Source organism: Podarcis gaigeae (assembly GCF_964106915.1).
Source record: "Podarcis gaigeae genome assembly, chromosome: 5".
Taxonomy (NCBI): Eukaryota; Metazoa; Chordata; class Lepidosauria; order Squamata; family Lacertidae; genus Podarcis; species Podarcis gaigeae.
The window spans coordinates 47,916,837-47,932,480 of record NC_139681.1 but is presented as its reverse complement, the minus strand read 5'-3'; the positions used below and the strand labels follow the sequence as shown (position 1 = coordinate 47,932,480).

Here is a 15,644-nt window from a genome sequence, read left to right as displayed (position 1 = left end):
ATTCCAGTATTATTATCTACACATGTTTTATCTTCATGCAGTACATTAGAATCAAGATGTTGGGTGATGGGGTGAAGAAGGATTTTAGATATTTTAAGGAGAAAAGCAATTCAAGCACAATCATGTCCAGGCATTTGTGGTCAAGACACTGCTTCTCGCAGTCAGCAGCCAAATTAAATGTAGCATTTGTTACATGAATTAATGTGCATGTTTTCCCCAATGTAAATAGCTAATATGGGAGTGGAGAGGGGCACTAAGCAGGAGTTTTACTGTGGCAGGCAGGACAGGTTAACCTAAGGTTGCCAGACATCCCCATTTCCCAGGGACAGTTCCCAGATTTACAAATCAGTCCCCTGACAAAATACTATCACTCCCATTGAAGTTGAAAAGTGTCCCCGATTCATTGAAAAAAATATCTGGTAACCTTAGGGTTAACCCTTTCCTCCCAACTCTCTGATCCCAATGAAAATTGTGCTCACTTTCCAGCCCAAGAGCTGCTATTTGCCCTGGAACCAAATATTCTGTTGGCTATCTTTTAGAAAACCAGTGAAGAGCTTGAGGGCTATAGTTGAAAACTGCATGCAAAAGCTCACACAAAATGCTACTTACTTGGTGTGAGGGTCCTGATTCTCATATTCCCAATTCAGCCCTTGTCGAAAGTTGTTGACCAGGGGATGAAAACCTACTATATAGTGAGACTATGGTGACCTAGGTTCAAATCTCAATTCACCCATGAAGCTTGCAGAGCACATCGGGACAGCCATTCTTTCACACGCAAGCCTACCTCACAGGGTTGTTGTGAGAACAAAAATGGAAGGAGAGGGTTGAAGCATGATTATGAAGCTAATAAATAAATGCTGATTGGGGATTTTTTTTTGGGGGGGGGTACTTCTTCTGAAAGATTTTTGCCTTATTTAAATCTCTTCCTGGCGGGGCTTCTGTGTCAGGGGAACAGAAAGCAAACCATTCATCCAAGAAAGCTTTCCTGATGCCTGCCTGCTGAAAGCTTTACCTGCTCCATCTCTGCCTGTGATGCTGCGCTACGCAGGCTTGACAGGAGCGTTAGCCCTTATTCCACCACCTTGCAACCCCGTAAACATAACGGGTGATTTTTCACGCCGTACTACACACTGAATGAGCGTTGGCATTTCGCTCCTTGGTAACGCGTCTCTCTGGGCGAAAATGGGCAACTCCGGATGCTGATCAAGAGAGCCAAGGAGATCCTGCCAGAGGGGAATCTCCCGAGCTGGTGGGCGGGAGGCGGAGAGGCAGGAGAGCGTCGGACCACTAGAGGCAGGCAACAGATAGTTTTCCTCGACGGGGAGGAGCATGGAAACCCCCCAGGATCCCTTCAGCCCAGACTGCTCTCGGAAGCGAAAGGCGTCTCTCCTGCCAGGCGTGCTTGGAGCGAGACTGCGAGAGGAAAGGGAGTCCCGGACAGAAGGCGAAGAGCAGCAGCGTCGGGTGGGCAGCGCGGGAGAGTCAGCAGCAGCTCCAAGAGGCCAGCGCGCCGTCGCCGCAGTCGCGGCTGCCGTCTAGGGCGCAGGCTGCACTCCCGGGCACTTGGCTGGCGCTTGGCATGGACTCGGAGCGCTGGACTCGGCTGGCCACGGACGGCTCTCTCTCGGGCTCCGGAGAGACGCCGCGCTTGGGCTGAGGTTCTCACTTCCCTGTTGCCTCTTTCCATGGGATTAAAACCAAGGTGGTGAAGCAGCCGCCGGCCGAGTGGATCGGACCTCTCACCTGCCTCCACACCACCATCACCCCCCCCCCAAAGCCCGTCTTCTCTTTGGACCGAGCCATGTGGGACCTCGCTCTGGAGGTTGGGATACGGGTCCTTCTCTTCGGCGTCTTCATGTAAGTAGCCCAGGAAGTTTCCTCTAGGCGGCGCTTGCCTCGCTAGCGCGCACCAACCGAGTATTATTATTTATTTATTTATTTATTTATTTATTTATTTATTTATTTATTTTTAAAAGCTCCGTTGCCAGAGCCGGGGAGAGTTGGAGGGGAGGGGATAGACTAGATGGCCTTTGGGTGCTGCCAACCTGGGAGAACTGTGGCTGCAGGAGGGAGAGGCTCCAGCTGCGCGCTCTACCTGTCAAGGTGGGCAGGGAGAACCTGCGGTACTGAAAGCTTCCCAAAATGAACTTGCCTCCCCTTAAAGCCTTACTCTAACCAAAGGGTACCCTCTCTTTTAACTTAAAAGTCTTTCTCTATACCCCCCCCCGCTCAATATGCGAAGTCTGCTTGTGGTCACACGGTAGGAAAAGAAATGCACTCTGCACGCGCTCAGACACCTTTCTCTATCACACCTCTGCGTGCTCCAGAGTTAAGTCCTGTCACTGGAAACAGGCAGCCCTGGCACAAACGAATCCTGCCGCAAAGAACGTGTTTTTCGCTCCGAAAGCTGCCTGAGGGGAGGGGTGTCAAAATGCTCCCAACAGTAAAACATTGACACAGCCGGCCATTGGTTGGTGCGGTTTATTCCACAGGGGGGAAAGAAATAAAACATTTTCTTCTTCTCATGAAAATTAATAATTCTGAAGAATTTGTAAAACAGCACCATCTAGATAATGGAACATGATTGCAACGTGTGGCTGCAAAGTGTCCCTCTGTATAAGTTCTGTTCATTATCTGCTGGAAATGGTTTAGAAGGGGAGGAGGGGATCAACACCAGGAGAAATCCCTTTTTTGTTCCTCAATATTTGTGCCTTTCTCTGCTTCACTTACAGTGCAATCCGGTGCCTGTCTCCCCAAAAGTAAGCCCCATGACTAGCACTGTGTTTGTTCTATGGCTTGTTTAAATTTTGCTCCGTTAAAAATAAATAAATCATTGTTAGTGACTCACTTTAGTATCCTATCCATACTTTCAATTCTCCCTCAACCTGCTTCAACTTTTCTGTTCCTTCTCTTCTCCTCATTATAACTTTCGGTTGCGATCCTATGCCCACTTACAAGGGAGTAAGCCCTACTGAACCCAGTGGCACTAACTTCCGAGTTAACATAGGAAGCTAGCTTATACTGAGTCAGACCATTGGTCCATCTAGTTCAGTACTGCCTTCACTGACTGGCAGTAGCTCTCCAGGGCTTTTACCAGCCCTCCCTGGAGATGCCCACAATTAGACATAGGACCTTCTGCATGCTCTAACCCTAAGCTGCAGCCCTTTCCCAACATGCTGTAAGGTGGTAGCCCCATGGCTGCTTACCCCAGAATATGTCCCATTGACGTCAGTGAGACTTACTTTTTGAGTAGTCATGCATAGGCTTGTAGTGTAAAAAAAAAAAAAAAGGTACAGAAAGTGATAAATAGCACCAAGGTTGCTAGCAGAGTTGTTTGTTTCAATTCCTTACTCCACCAAGGATAGAAAAAACATGCTTCCTTTGACCAGTTGAACAACATCAAGGGATCTTGACCTGAGAGCCCAGGTGCTGCAGTGAGGCTTGGTTTATATGCTGTGTTCTCTCCTCCTTGCCTGTGCCAGGAATCTGCTGAATAGGTTCCTCCTGCCTTTTGCTGGAAGCTGACAAGAGGGAGAAAGATGACTGTGATTTGGGACAAAAGAAAACAGGTTTTTGTCCTGCTGCCTCCACAGCCTCCCTGCACCACTGCTGCTTCTTAATTGGCTGGGACGCTTATGTTAGTGTTGCATGTTTGATAATTGTAAAGGATCTTGGACACTTGTGCTGAGTAATTTCCACCAAGTGTTTGGCTTTTGTAGTGCATGCTGCAGCTTGGAAGTAGTAGAAAACAGTTGCTGATTCTCATCTTCTTTTTTTTAAAAAAGAAAGTGAATCAGCTGTATTTGGTGCCTTGTTTTGTCTCTTTTTTTTCCTTGCAGGGTGGAGGAGGACATGTTATGTAACATAACTTAAAAATGGTGCAGGGTCTATTTTGCTCAAAGGGACTCTGGAGCTAAAAAAGGAATCTTGTGTGCATTTATGAATGATTTGTCACATTTCTTGTTTTTAAACAAAAACTCACCCTTCTGTACCCCACCTTTCTTAAAAGAGGCAAACCACCTTTCTCTAGCGGGAAAAAAATTATGTAGCAGATATTCCCCCCCCCCCCATAGGGAACACACTTGGCTTTCACTTTACAGCTTTGAAATGCCACACAGCAGTTGGTAACCCTTATGATCATATTTGGGATGTTCCTTTCTATTGAAACCTGCAGCATGGACTAAGGATTTGAAGGGCACGTATTCAGCACAAAGTAAAAGAGCAATGCAGATCTGTTTAAATAACTTCTCACAAGTGTTTCATTCGGCAAGGCTACCTTAAGGAGCTTCCAAAGTAACATTAAGGGCTTGCTCCAATGACTGGATGTGAGATTTTTCCGTATTCCCTCCTTTGCCTGTTAATACCAGCCTTCACCCTCCAGATACACTGATCAGAAAAGCTTACGGTACAATTTTGTTTGGATCAACTTTTTATTAAGTTAGCGCATGCTGAAAGTGTTCACTTTTATGCTGCTAAGCCTGGAAGGATTTGCAGTGCACATTTTGTGATTTCTGTTCTCTATGTCAGTAGAATATTTGTTTGACTATAGAGAAAGCAAAGGGAGTGGTGTTGGCCCATAATAAAAATCCACATTAGGGTTTTTTATTAGGCCAATCAATACATTACAAAATAGTGTGCATGCTTTCAGTTAAATATTCAGAATAATCCTGCCTGGTTGCTGAGCGCAGGAGCCAAAACTGATGAGAGGGAAGAGAAAGACTCCCTTTCTATGGGATCTCCCCTTCTTTTTTTAAAAAAAGATCTCCCTCTGGTACCACTAAAAATGACAGGTAGGACAGGTAGGGTGTTAAAAAGGTTGCAGTTTGAAATGCCCCGTAAGAAAACCCAATGCTGGGAAATCTTCACAGAATTGTACTGTAGGCTATGAGAGGAAAAGAAAACATTAATGTTCCAGCTTGGATTGGCTACCACATCAGATGGTTGTGTGCAGAGACATGTAAATAGTGTAGTAAGACACCAAGTGCGGGGTTTAACTAGGGTCACTTTCATTTGCTACATTGTAGGATCTGAATGGGTGGAAAACATATGTGGGGATAAACTTCAATCCTTCTAACAGGGAAATAAAGCAGATATAACTGGATGAAACTCTCCTGCCAAGGAAAGAAGTAGTGAAATTTATCCCCTATCCCCCCAGGCAACACCTTTCAAGTGAGGAGGAAGGTCTTCCTGTCTCCTCTCTCCCTGGTGCCTTGTAGCTCTGAGTGGGTGATACAGGTTACATATGATACATATGGTGCTTCTGGGTCTCACAGCCCTGAGTGCAAGCCTCAGGAATCACCGTTCACCTGCAAAAATGTCTCAGGGTGCCTACCTGTTCCTGCACATACCTGCCAAGCCATCAAATACAACCAACCTATTTAACTTGGGACTCTCACTAACGGTCAGTCTTCAGAGTAGAAAAAAACAAAAGCCATTCTTCCAGCCCAGTAAAAACGCGGGACAAAAAGATTCCCATTCAACTCTTTTACACCAGCCAATTCTAAAATCCCAAGTGTTGTGGTTTGTGGATTGGGCTGGCAGTTGAAAACCCCTGACTGTGTTGACTGGGGCTGATGGGAGATGGAGTTCAACAGCAGGCAAAGGTTTGTTGGCTACCCACAGAGAATATGCTTCTGTTAACATTGAAGGTGAGACTAGAGTTACTTAAGAAGAATGGAAGGTGGCAAAATTCTTACTCGGGGAGCAAGACTGTTGCTGCATTAAAGTGAACAACTTGGGGGGGGTATACTTTCTGAGATGTTTCATGCATTTCCAGTTCTGTTGGTCTTGAGTTTAGATAGAAGGCTTGTAGTTATTCTCAGTTCTTTAAAAAAACATGAGCTGGTTAACATGCTGTGTAAGACAAAAGTTTACCCTGTACTGGCAAATGTAGAGATTACCATCTTTTGCTCAGCTTGATTGCTTTTTAATTAACATTGATGATCATGTCATCTGATGTTTCCAGAACTGGCTGAAAATGTTGGTACAACAACTTTCAATAGCTAGAAGATACTACTTTGTTGCACATCAATGGCTGATAGCTTCTGAACTAGGAGATTCCCCGTCATGGTTGGCTGTGGGCTGGAGGGTTGTGGTCTATTCAGTGAAAATTTTGCAGTTGCCAAAAAGAAGGAGCCTTCAATGGGGGCTTCTCCAGGTTGAATCTGTTTGTTTCTTAGAGAGCTGAGGCTTGTCCATAGGGAAGTTGCCTGATATTGAGCTAGAACATTGGTCTATTGTCTACACCAGGAGTTGGGAACATCAGGCCCAGGGCTGAATGTGGTGCTCCAAGCTTCTCTGTCTGGTAGGACAGGCCATTCACTCCACCAGCCTTACCCCATGCTCTACTTCCCTGCTTTTGATTGGCTGAACTAGCATAGTCCTTGTATTGTGATGATGCCTCTTGCTTACTGAATGGAGAGGTGCGTGTGAACACGTTTGTAGAAACATCTGACTTTTGCATGGCTGGAATGTAGCCTCCTATACATATCTGTTGCTCTACTCACTTTTGCTGTTGGCCCCACCCTCAGGAGGCTCTCTTTGAGGTGATACAGCCCCTGAGCCAAAAACATTTCTCCATCCCTGGACTGCACGGAATGGCAGGAACTCTCCACCATTTCACATTGAAGTCTTAGTTGCACTCCTACCTGGAGATACCAGAATTTGAATCTGCTACCTTTTACATCCAAAGCATGTAATATTATCAAGGAGCTTCCTCCTTTGAACTGATTTTCCACCTGTTCCATTATGTTATGTTCATAAACCTTCTACCCCGACTGTGGAACTCTCCCCTCTGAGATTCAGCAGGTGCCTATAGTTGTTTCATTCAGACACAGCTTAAAACTTGGCTCTTCACTCTGGCTTTTGTAAGTTATTAATACCCAGCTGGAACTGCAGTTTTATTTTTCCATTTCTGTGATTAATTGTTCAGTGTATTGTATTCTGCTCATAATTGTTATGGTCTTGTATTTTTTATTTAAATAGATCTTGTTGTTTACTTGCCCAGATATCTCCAGATGGAGAGTGGACTATAAATATTTTAAACAAATACATTTGTCAATTGACAGCACAAAAATGCCACCACTCTCTTGACAAGGAAACATTCCCATTGAATAGATGAAAATAATGATGAGGGAATTTAAGTGCCTGGTGTATCTGTTGCTGGAGCTTGGTAGCACAGAAAAATGCAATGCCACTCCCTTCTACCACATATTGGCAAAAGTCATTGGGATTTGTATTGTTGCTGATAGATTGTTAGCTGAATGAGGTTTCAAAAGTACATTGGCCCCCTTCTATGCATATATATATATATATAGAGAGAGAGAGAGAGAGAGATGAATAATGCTTGATAAATGTGACATCTTCATGTTAAAGCAGTTAGTCTGTTGCTCCATAAATGTTGTCCCACATAAATTGGTAAGGCTGATAAAATACAGAACAGCACCAGAATTCATACTTGGATGCCCTCATTATGGAAACGACACATCACTAGGCATGGAGTCAGGCAACATGATTTTAATGATAATTACAATAGATGTTGTGGAAGCTTGGTTGTTAGCTGATTTGTGATAAAAGAGTCAAATAAAGATGGAATTGTATTTGTCAGGAGTACTTTCAGTGGGACTCCTGCTGGCAAGTGATAAGATTTCCATGTGTGCTAACCACCATGGGAACTACTCACAGATTTATGCTAGTATGATGCATTTTGCTATAATCCTCTGTTATGTTTTATGTGTTTAGTAGAAAGGGCTGGGGTGAGCTAGTGTAGCAGAATGGCTATGAAACTGAACTGCGACCAGAAATTAAGTCCTGGTGGAACAGACATCTCACCTCTGCCAGAAATTAATTACCGGGGCACAAGAAAGTCCTGGTAATTCCCTTCCCTAGAAGCAAGAGGGTGATCCTACTGATTACAGGAACACATTTTAGATCACTGAAATAATGCATTCATGTCATGACAAAGCATGGTTTGTTGCAGGGATAGACTATTGCAGGACTGCAGAAGCTGGGGCCCACCCAGCACTGTTGGAACTCCAGTTCTATGAAATCCTCATCACTGTAGTGGTAACTTTAAAGACAACCCCATTTCTCTTAATTTTCCTTATCTTCCCCCATAGGTCTGATGTGCTACCTGAAAAAGTGAACCATGAACCACAGTTCTAATTCCCCCCCCCCCCCAGGCTGCAGGAACTGAAACTGCACTTTCCTCAGGAGAAGGGGGAGAGTTGGTGAAAGCTCTTTTTGTTCTTTGTGATGATGTCGCAGAGTTGCTGGTTCATCTGGGGCAAATGCTGTCAGGTTTGCATTCTGTATTCATGGGGATAAACTCCACTCTTCCTTGAATACTAAAGTTGGATGAAAGTGGAGAAAGAAAAATAGAATTTTTATCAAGCCAGGTTATCAAATTCATTGCTGGATCAAAAGATTGATTTTAATGAGAAGGGATTTGCAAATTATTACTGGTTTTCTAAGGTATCTATTACTCCAAATACATTTCCAGAGTCTGGCATTTTAAACCACATAAGAGAGACATCCTGTGTTCATTAGTTTTAACTTTAATGAATGAAAAATAAGTACAGGTAGAAAAGTTAACTCGTCCCACCAGATCATCTTTAACAGGAATTCAGTTGATTGTCAGATAACAGTAAAAGAGCTATCTGTTTTGCATATATAGTATCCTGGCCGTGTTCTTTAACTGTGATAGCAAACACGAGTGCTGTAATGGGCTATTTTCTTTGTGTTGTGCATAAAATTCTCCCAATAGTCTGCCTTTCCTTGCAATACAGCCAAGAATGGTGCTGTCCAGTAGGACAGTGATGATGCCCCATTTCAGGACAATGGACAGTACCTATATTTATAGTACAGTGGTACCTCGGGTTACATACGCTTCAGGTTACATACGCTTCAGGTTACAGACTCCGCTAACCCAGAAATAGTGCTTCAGGTTAAGAACTTTGCTTCAGGATAAGAACAGAAATTGGGCTCCGGTGGTGCGGCAGCAGGCCCCATTAGCTAAAGTGGTGCTTCAGGTTAAGAACAGTTTCAGGTTAAGTACGGACCTCCGGAACAAATTAAGTACTTAACCCGAGGTACCACTGTACTTCCACTTCTCCAGAGCACCAACAGTGGTGCAGTGCAAGGGTGATGTGCACAGCACATAACAACCATGAATGCCTGTGCACACTCATGGGACTAGCTTTCTTTTTCTCATCATGCCTCTCTTTTGTGAGCATCCAGGCACTCAAGATTCAGACTAGTTTTTGTGTGTGAATGACCCTGGCTGGACTTGACTAGCAATCTCCAGCTATTTCAAAGTGATGAAAACTCTTGGGCCTAAGTTATCGCAGAGCACTGGGGTGTGACATGTATTTGAGTTAGAGTGGGAGTATGGCATTCATAAAAGTAATAAAACTGCAAGCAATTGTTTGAGATGGCATCAGCTGTACTTGATGAATGAGTAATTAATAACCTAATTAAAATTTGAGTAAGTGAATACTCCTTTGCATTTAGAAATATCAAATGGTGAAGGTTACCTCATCCTCCAGGGTGTTCTGCTACTGAAGTTAGATAGCTTAAGTAGCCTAATGATGGTTCAAATCAGGGGTGAGATAAGTGTATGCTTTTGAAGGCAGAATGAAGTGAAGGCTTTTGAAGGCAGAATGTTTGACCTAGCAGGTCTATTCAGACATGATTCAGAGTCGTAGTTAGACATTTCTGTGCCCAGTAAAGAGTTGAATATCTATCTGCATCCCCGCTTTACTCTTTTGAGTAATGGTGTTTTTCCCCACAGGCAGACACAAGAGATAAAGTAGATTGCTTTGCAATCCTGGTTCCCTTTCCTGCCTTTTCTTGGAGAGAAAAAGCCTGCCAGATCCTCCTGTTCTCTGTCCATCTCTGTCTACAGCAGGGTTGGGGCAACCTTTTTGGTATCAAGGTGTGCATTCCATTCTGGATAACCTTTTGGACTGCATGCCTGAGGTAGGCAGGGCCAGAACCAAAGGCAGGTGGAGAAACAAGTGTACATTTTGTACAGTAGGTTAATTTCTACACACACTTGCACACACCTTTCTATTCTTTCTGACCTACTGTAGCCACCTGTTTGCATGTAGCATGCTGGATACTGTAGGATGAAATATAGGGTTGAATATCCAGACTTTGGACAGGGGGCTGGGATGAATCACACCACCAAAATGACAACTTAGATATGGTGTTATGGTGTTAAAATGAATGACAATGAGGATGGGAGATGGATAATAGAAGTCAAGGGGAGATTCCATGATCTAGAACCTGCTTAAACAAAGGTTCAATTTTAACGTGGAACCTCAGGGCAGATGTGGGCAGAGGAACACAGACCACTAATTCTACACAGTTTAGTACTGCTGAAAGTGTACAAAGCAGATCGCTACTTGTGGAGACCATAATGCCTGAATAAGGCTTGCAGTGATGCTAAATCAAAATGTTCCTTTTGAAAAGTGTCACATTTTTTTGCTGTTAGACTAGACACAGCACAAAGTCAGAGTGAAGTTTATGGCTTCTTCATAGTTCCTGTAGTATTTAAAGGACCACCTTACTTTTTATATCCCTGCACTACATTTATGGTCCATCACTGAGGCATGATTGACTGCTCTTGTAATGTCATGTTATCACTAACTAGAAATGTGCATGCAGAGTTGTGGCTACTGAGATTATGGAACTCTGTGTCCACTGGGATCAGGCTGGCACTATCTGCAATGTGTTTTAGGCATTAGCTAAGTGTTAATAAAAATGGCTAAATAATAAAATGTTATTGTTCCAGCAAGTCTTTGAAGGTGTCTCATATTGTATTTCTGTGAACTCATTGATATATACTGTATTTTATTATGTTCTCTGCATTGATTTGTGTGCTTGGTTTCTACATTTTGTATCTTGTATACCTGATACCATATAAATATATTTATCTGGATTACAAGTTACAAATTGGAACAAAGTGTCTGCTCATTAAACACTTGAAGTAGATTTGGGTGTATTTTTTTTTTTTTTAAGTACCATGGCTGCTTATAAGATGCATGGACTTTAGAAATACATCAGTGACAAGGTGGGGTATGGTTGTCATTAGGTAGGAATAATTTTATTTGCTTAGCTAAAAGCCATAACAAAACAGAATGCAAAAAATAAACAACAGAATTTTTTTTATAGTTGAGTCACAAATTTAGCTCTTGATTTCCTGGCTGCCAGCCTAAATAAAGGAACTTGCAAAGTATCATAGTTTTCATTATCAAACTGCAAAAAAGCCTACATACCATGCATGCCTTTGCATGGTCGCAATTAGCTTTTTAGTGAGATGCCATTCATAAAAAGAATGCTATTTTGTGACTTTTCAGATTTGGCTACTGCAGCCATGACTGGGATCTAGTGTTGATTAAGGTGACATTGCCTAACATTAAAAATTGTTTCACGTGTTGATTAAGAACAACATCTTTTCAGGGCCATTTTATCATAGCTTGAGATCTTCACTGATTGTGAGGTAATTCACAGTAGAAATGTCATTCAGGGTAATTGGATTGTGCTTTAGAAGCAATATCTTGTTAACAGCATCCCTTGGAGACATGTGTTTATCTGTGGGGCGATATGGATGTAATCTGTATAGACATGTACATTATTATTATTGAATAGTTATTATATTAAATCTGTGTAATACTACATTAGTTAAGACTTAATCAGCTATTGGTAACCCAGACCTGTCCTTTGTGGGTGGCATAACAAATACATTAACTCATGACTATAGATAGAATCCTACATTTCAGTCCCCATGAGAAACAAGGATAGGAACATGTTTTCTTCTCTCCCACCTCTGCTGTAAGGTAAAGGTAAAGGTACCCCTGCCCGTACGGGCCAGTCTTGACAGACTCTGGGGTTGTGCGCCCATCTCACTCAAGAGGCCAGGGGCCAGCGCTGTCCGGAGACACTTCCGGGTCACGTGGCCAGCGTGACATCGCTGCTCTGGCGAGCCAGAGCCGCACACGGAAACGCCGTTTACCTTCCCGCTGGTAAGCGGTCCCTATTTATCTACTTGCACCCGGAGGTGCTTTCGAACTGCTAGGTTGGCAGGCGCTGGGACTGAGCAGCGGGAGCGCACCCCGCCGCAGGGATTCGAACCGCCGACCTTTCGATCGGCAAGTCCTAGGCGCTGAGGCTTTAACCCACAGCGCCACCTGCGTCCCTGTATGATGATGCAAAAGTCCATCAAATTGGTCCTGTCTCTCACCTTATTTATATTTAATCTCAATGTCCTCAATGCGGGTGTTTTCTGCGGGGTGTGTGTGTGACGGTGGTTCTCATTTACTATTGCAAGTCTCCTCAACATGGAGCGTGTCATTTTTATGTACTTCAAGGTACCAGCAAACAACTGGTGATTTATAATAAGTAGCATTAGTACTAGGTAAGCAGAAAGGATTAAAGCTTTTATACTGGCACGGAATTGTGGTGGTGAGTAGAAAATAGACCATCCAACAGCGCAAGCAATTGATCTTCAGAAGATTATGTATTTAATGCAGACAGAGTAATTTTGTCTCATGCTCTCGCTGATATGACTTGATGGACAGTGAATTGGGGTTCCTCTGCAGAAAGATTTTTGGTGCCTGAGATACAACTTTTTCTTGAAACAGTCTCCTTGAGAAACCAGAACAATTTTATATGATTTCCAGATGTCTGTACACCTGTCTTTTGACCAGTGTGGACTGTCAGAGAGATGGCAAGGAAGGGAAGGGGCAACAGCAGTTTGGTGACAGCCCTCCCAAATGAAATACCCACTTAAGAAGAGCAGGAAGGACAAACATATCTTAAGGGTTGTTTTTATCCCAGGAGTCAGAAATTGATTTTCTCTGTCTGCCCTCCCTGTATTTACACGCTTGGAAATTCTGAGATTACAATGGAAAGATGGCTTATGTTTAAAACTACAGACATTGTCAACATTTGGTGGGCATCCTGCTAATGACAAATTAATGTTCCTGACTGTTCTCTTATCTGTTCTGAACTCTGCTATCTGCAGAGTAACTAAACTGCTGAACCATGTGTTACATTTGTCCTGTGGTTGTCTTTGTGGGGAATGAATCATAGAATTGTAGAATTGGAAGGGATCCTCAAGGCTTATCTAGTCCAACCTCTGCAGTGCAGGAATCTCAGCTAAATCATGACTAACCAATGACCATCCAATCTCTACTGTCATGTTATGGTTGAGTCACTTGGTGGCCCTGGACTTAGAGTGGAGCTGAGTGCTCTCTACAGCTCTTCTGTTCCTGTTTTCAGAGGTGATGAAATTCTTTTCCAGCTTCCTGTCAAGAGAAGCTTAAGGACATGTGTGGCTGCCTCATGTGGTAAACCACTGAAATGCATTAAGAAACCTTCTTAACTGCCCCCCACTTCGCTGGCTGATCATTGTTTTTTCCTTGCAGGAAAAGGTATAAAAGTCTTACTTGAGCAGCAAACTCTTCCTAAGCCCCGGCGTATCTCTGCCTAAGCCCTGGCATATTGGGAAGCCAATTTCTGATCTTTCCTGGAATCATAGCTGTCAACTGTCCCTTATTTGGCGGGAAACTCCCTTATCCCAGCGTTGTTTCCTGCTGCTGTCCCGGATTGATGATGTTCCATAAATTTCTCGGGTTTCAAAAGAAGCAGCTCCTCTCCCTCCCTGCCTGCTGGCAAGGGAGGAGGGAAGCTCCAACTGTGTTGCTTGGCTGCGTTGCTCACCCAATAAAGAATCTAAGAACGATTGGGGGGGTGGAGCTTTCATGCCTTGTGCCGATCAAATAGGCCGCGTTACCTGGAGACTCGCCTTTGCTCAGTGCTTCCCAGCGGAGAGGTGACAGTGGTTTTCCTTGCTGCATCCCCTTTACCGGGTTGCTGCGCTGTGGGAACCACTGTTTGAGGCTTTGTTTGGCTGCTGGTTGACTAAAATCCCTTATTTTGGCTGCTGATCCCTTATTTTCAAATCTGTAAGTTGACAGCTATGCCTTGAATCCTGACTTGCCTGCATGTTCTCCATTGGATCCTAATTATACTTTGGTTCTGCTTCCTGGTTTGATCTTTGATTGCTCTTTGATCCAGAGTCCTGGCTCCCAACTCCGGACTTGCTCCAGACTACTTCTCATGTCCCAGCCCTTCCCTGCTGGTCTGGCTGCATCTCCTGGTGGGCTTCCTGCCTTCCACCTCACCAGCTGTATTGGGTACCAGTCACTGCTGCTTCGGCACTTTCCACTTCATTGTCAATAAGTCACCATCAATTTCATCTTCCTTGTTGTCATTTTTCAGTAACCCTTCAACAACAAAGCTGCCAAGGGCTCTTGTTGAGACAAGACTGTGAAACGGATTCTGCAAATAAATTGGGTATTATCATTTTATGTCTCCATCTTTTCTATTCCCTGTGAATGTCTGGATGTTCAGTTATAATGTGAGTGTGCTACATCGTTGCACCCAGTCAAAAAAGTGGCCAGTTTCCTTTTGAACCTGTTGATTGAATTTTGGTTACAATCGATTTCCATTGCAATTTTGTATTGTGGGGAGGCTATAGTGCCATCAAGTGCATGTTTTTCACTTGCAATGAGAAATGTAATTCATTCTGTTGCAAAACAACATCATCGACCTTTTCTACTGTGGTAGATAAATAAGGAGGACTTGGCTCTGAGACTGCTCCTTGGCACCGCTGCTGTCAGTTACTTTTTATTTTTGCAATCTCCATCTTGCAATTTCTAATAACTGAACAAAACTCTGAACTGTGAACTTGGACAAGACATGGTCTGCCAATTTCAGACCTGTAAAGAGATGGCTCCCTGCCGCCTTTCACAGCTGCAAAGGAAGAAAATGTTACCCTTACATATTCAGAAGCATGCTTTGAAGTGCATAAGCTGGAGGATCTGGATTTTAGTCAATAACAGTCACATGGCTGGTAATTTTGTTGGATGTTGTTCTCCTCTTGTCCTATCAAGAATGACATATCTGTGACACGAGGCACAACTCAGTGAACCACAAGTGCTTAAATTTAAGATGATGCAGTGGAGGAGCAAAGGAATGTGCAGATACAAGAAAAACACAGAGAAAGGGGTGATGAAACAAAAGCATCTGTACGAACCATCGAGCCATATTTATATGCCTTCCTGAAATCAGTGCTTTGACGACAAGATGTATGTAGCTGTATGAAGCCATCTTTGCAGTAGAAACTAATTTCCTATTGAGAGTGACTGCTTTGAAGCTGCTATTGTCTTCAGATTTGACTACCAAGAGTGAAGCTTATATTTCCCCTACATTAGGGCATTTCGATGAATTACCTTTGCCTTTCTGTAATTTAAACCACTAATATGAATGATGATTTTCATTTAGCTCTAAAGGCTATAAAACCACCTGCTTTGAATTAATCCACAAGGAGAACAATGGTTTTTTTGAAAACTCTCCTCTAGATCTTCAGCATTTTAATTCTAGGCATGGTTAAAAAAACAGAGCAGCTTGGGAGACTGTGATGAAGCTTTCAGTCCAGTCCTATGCATATTTAAGCAGAAGTTCCTTTGATTTACTCCACCAATGTATGATCTCTTCTCCAAAATAAGTCCCCCCACGTTTAATGGTGCCTACTCCCATGTAGTTGTGTTGCAGGATTCTACTGAAAAATATGGGAA

At 43.4% G+C, this 15,644-nt stretch overlaps 1 protein-coding gene across 2 annotated transcripts in view; it reads left to right on the top strand.

The window, feature by feature from the left end:
• The first annotated feature begins 1,110 nt into the window (after positions 1-1,110).
• Positions 1,111-15,644, top strand: part of PLPP4 (phospholipid phosphatase 4) — an 88,957-nt gene continuing 74,423 nt past the window's right edge. For both annotated transcript variants that reach the window (XM_083741504.1, XM_083741505.1), the window contains exon 1: positions 1,111-1,857. In XM_083741504.1, coding sequence (XP_083597630.1) covers positions 1,802-1,857 — 56 coding nt within the window. In that variant the 5' untranslated portion in view covers positions 1,111-1,801. The remainder of the gene's footprint in view (positions 1,858-15,644) is intronic.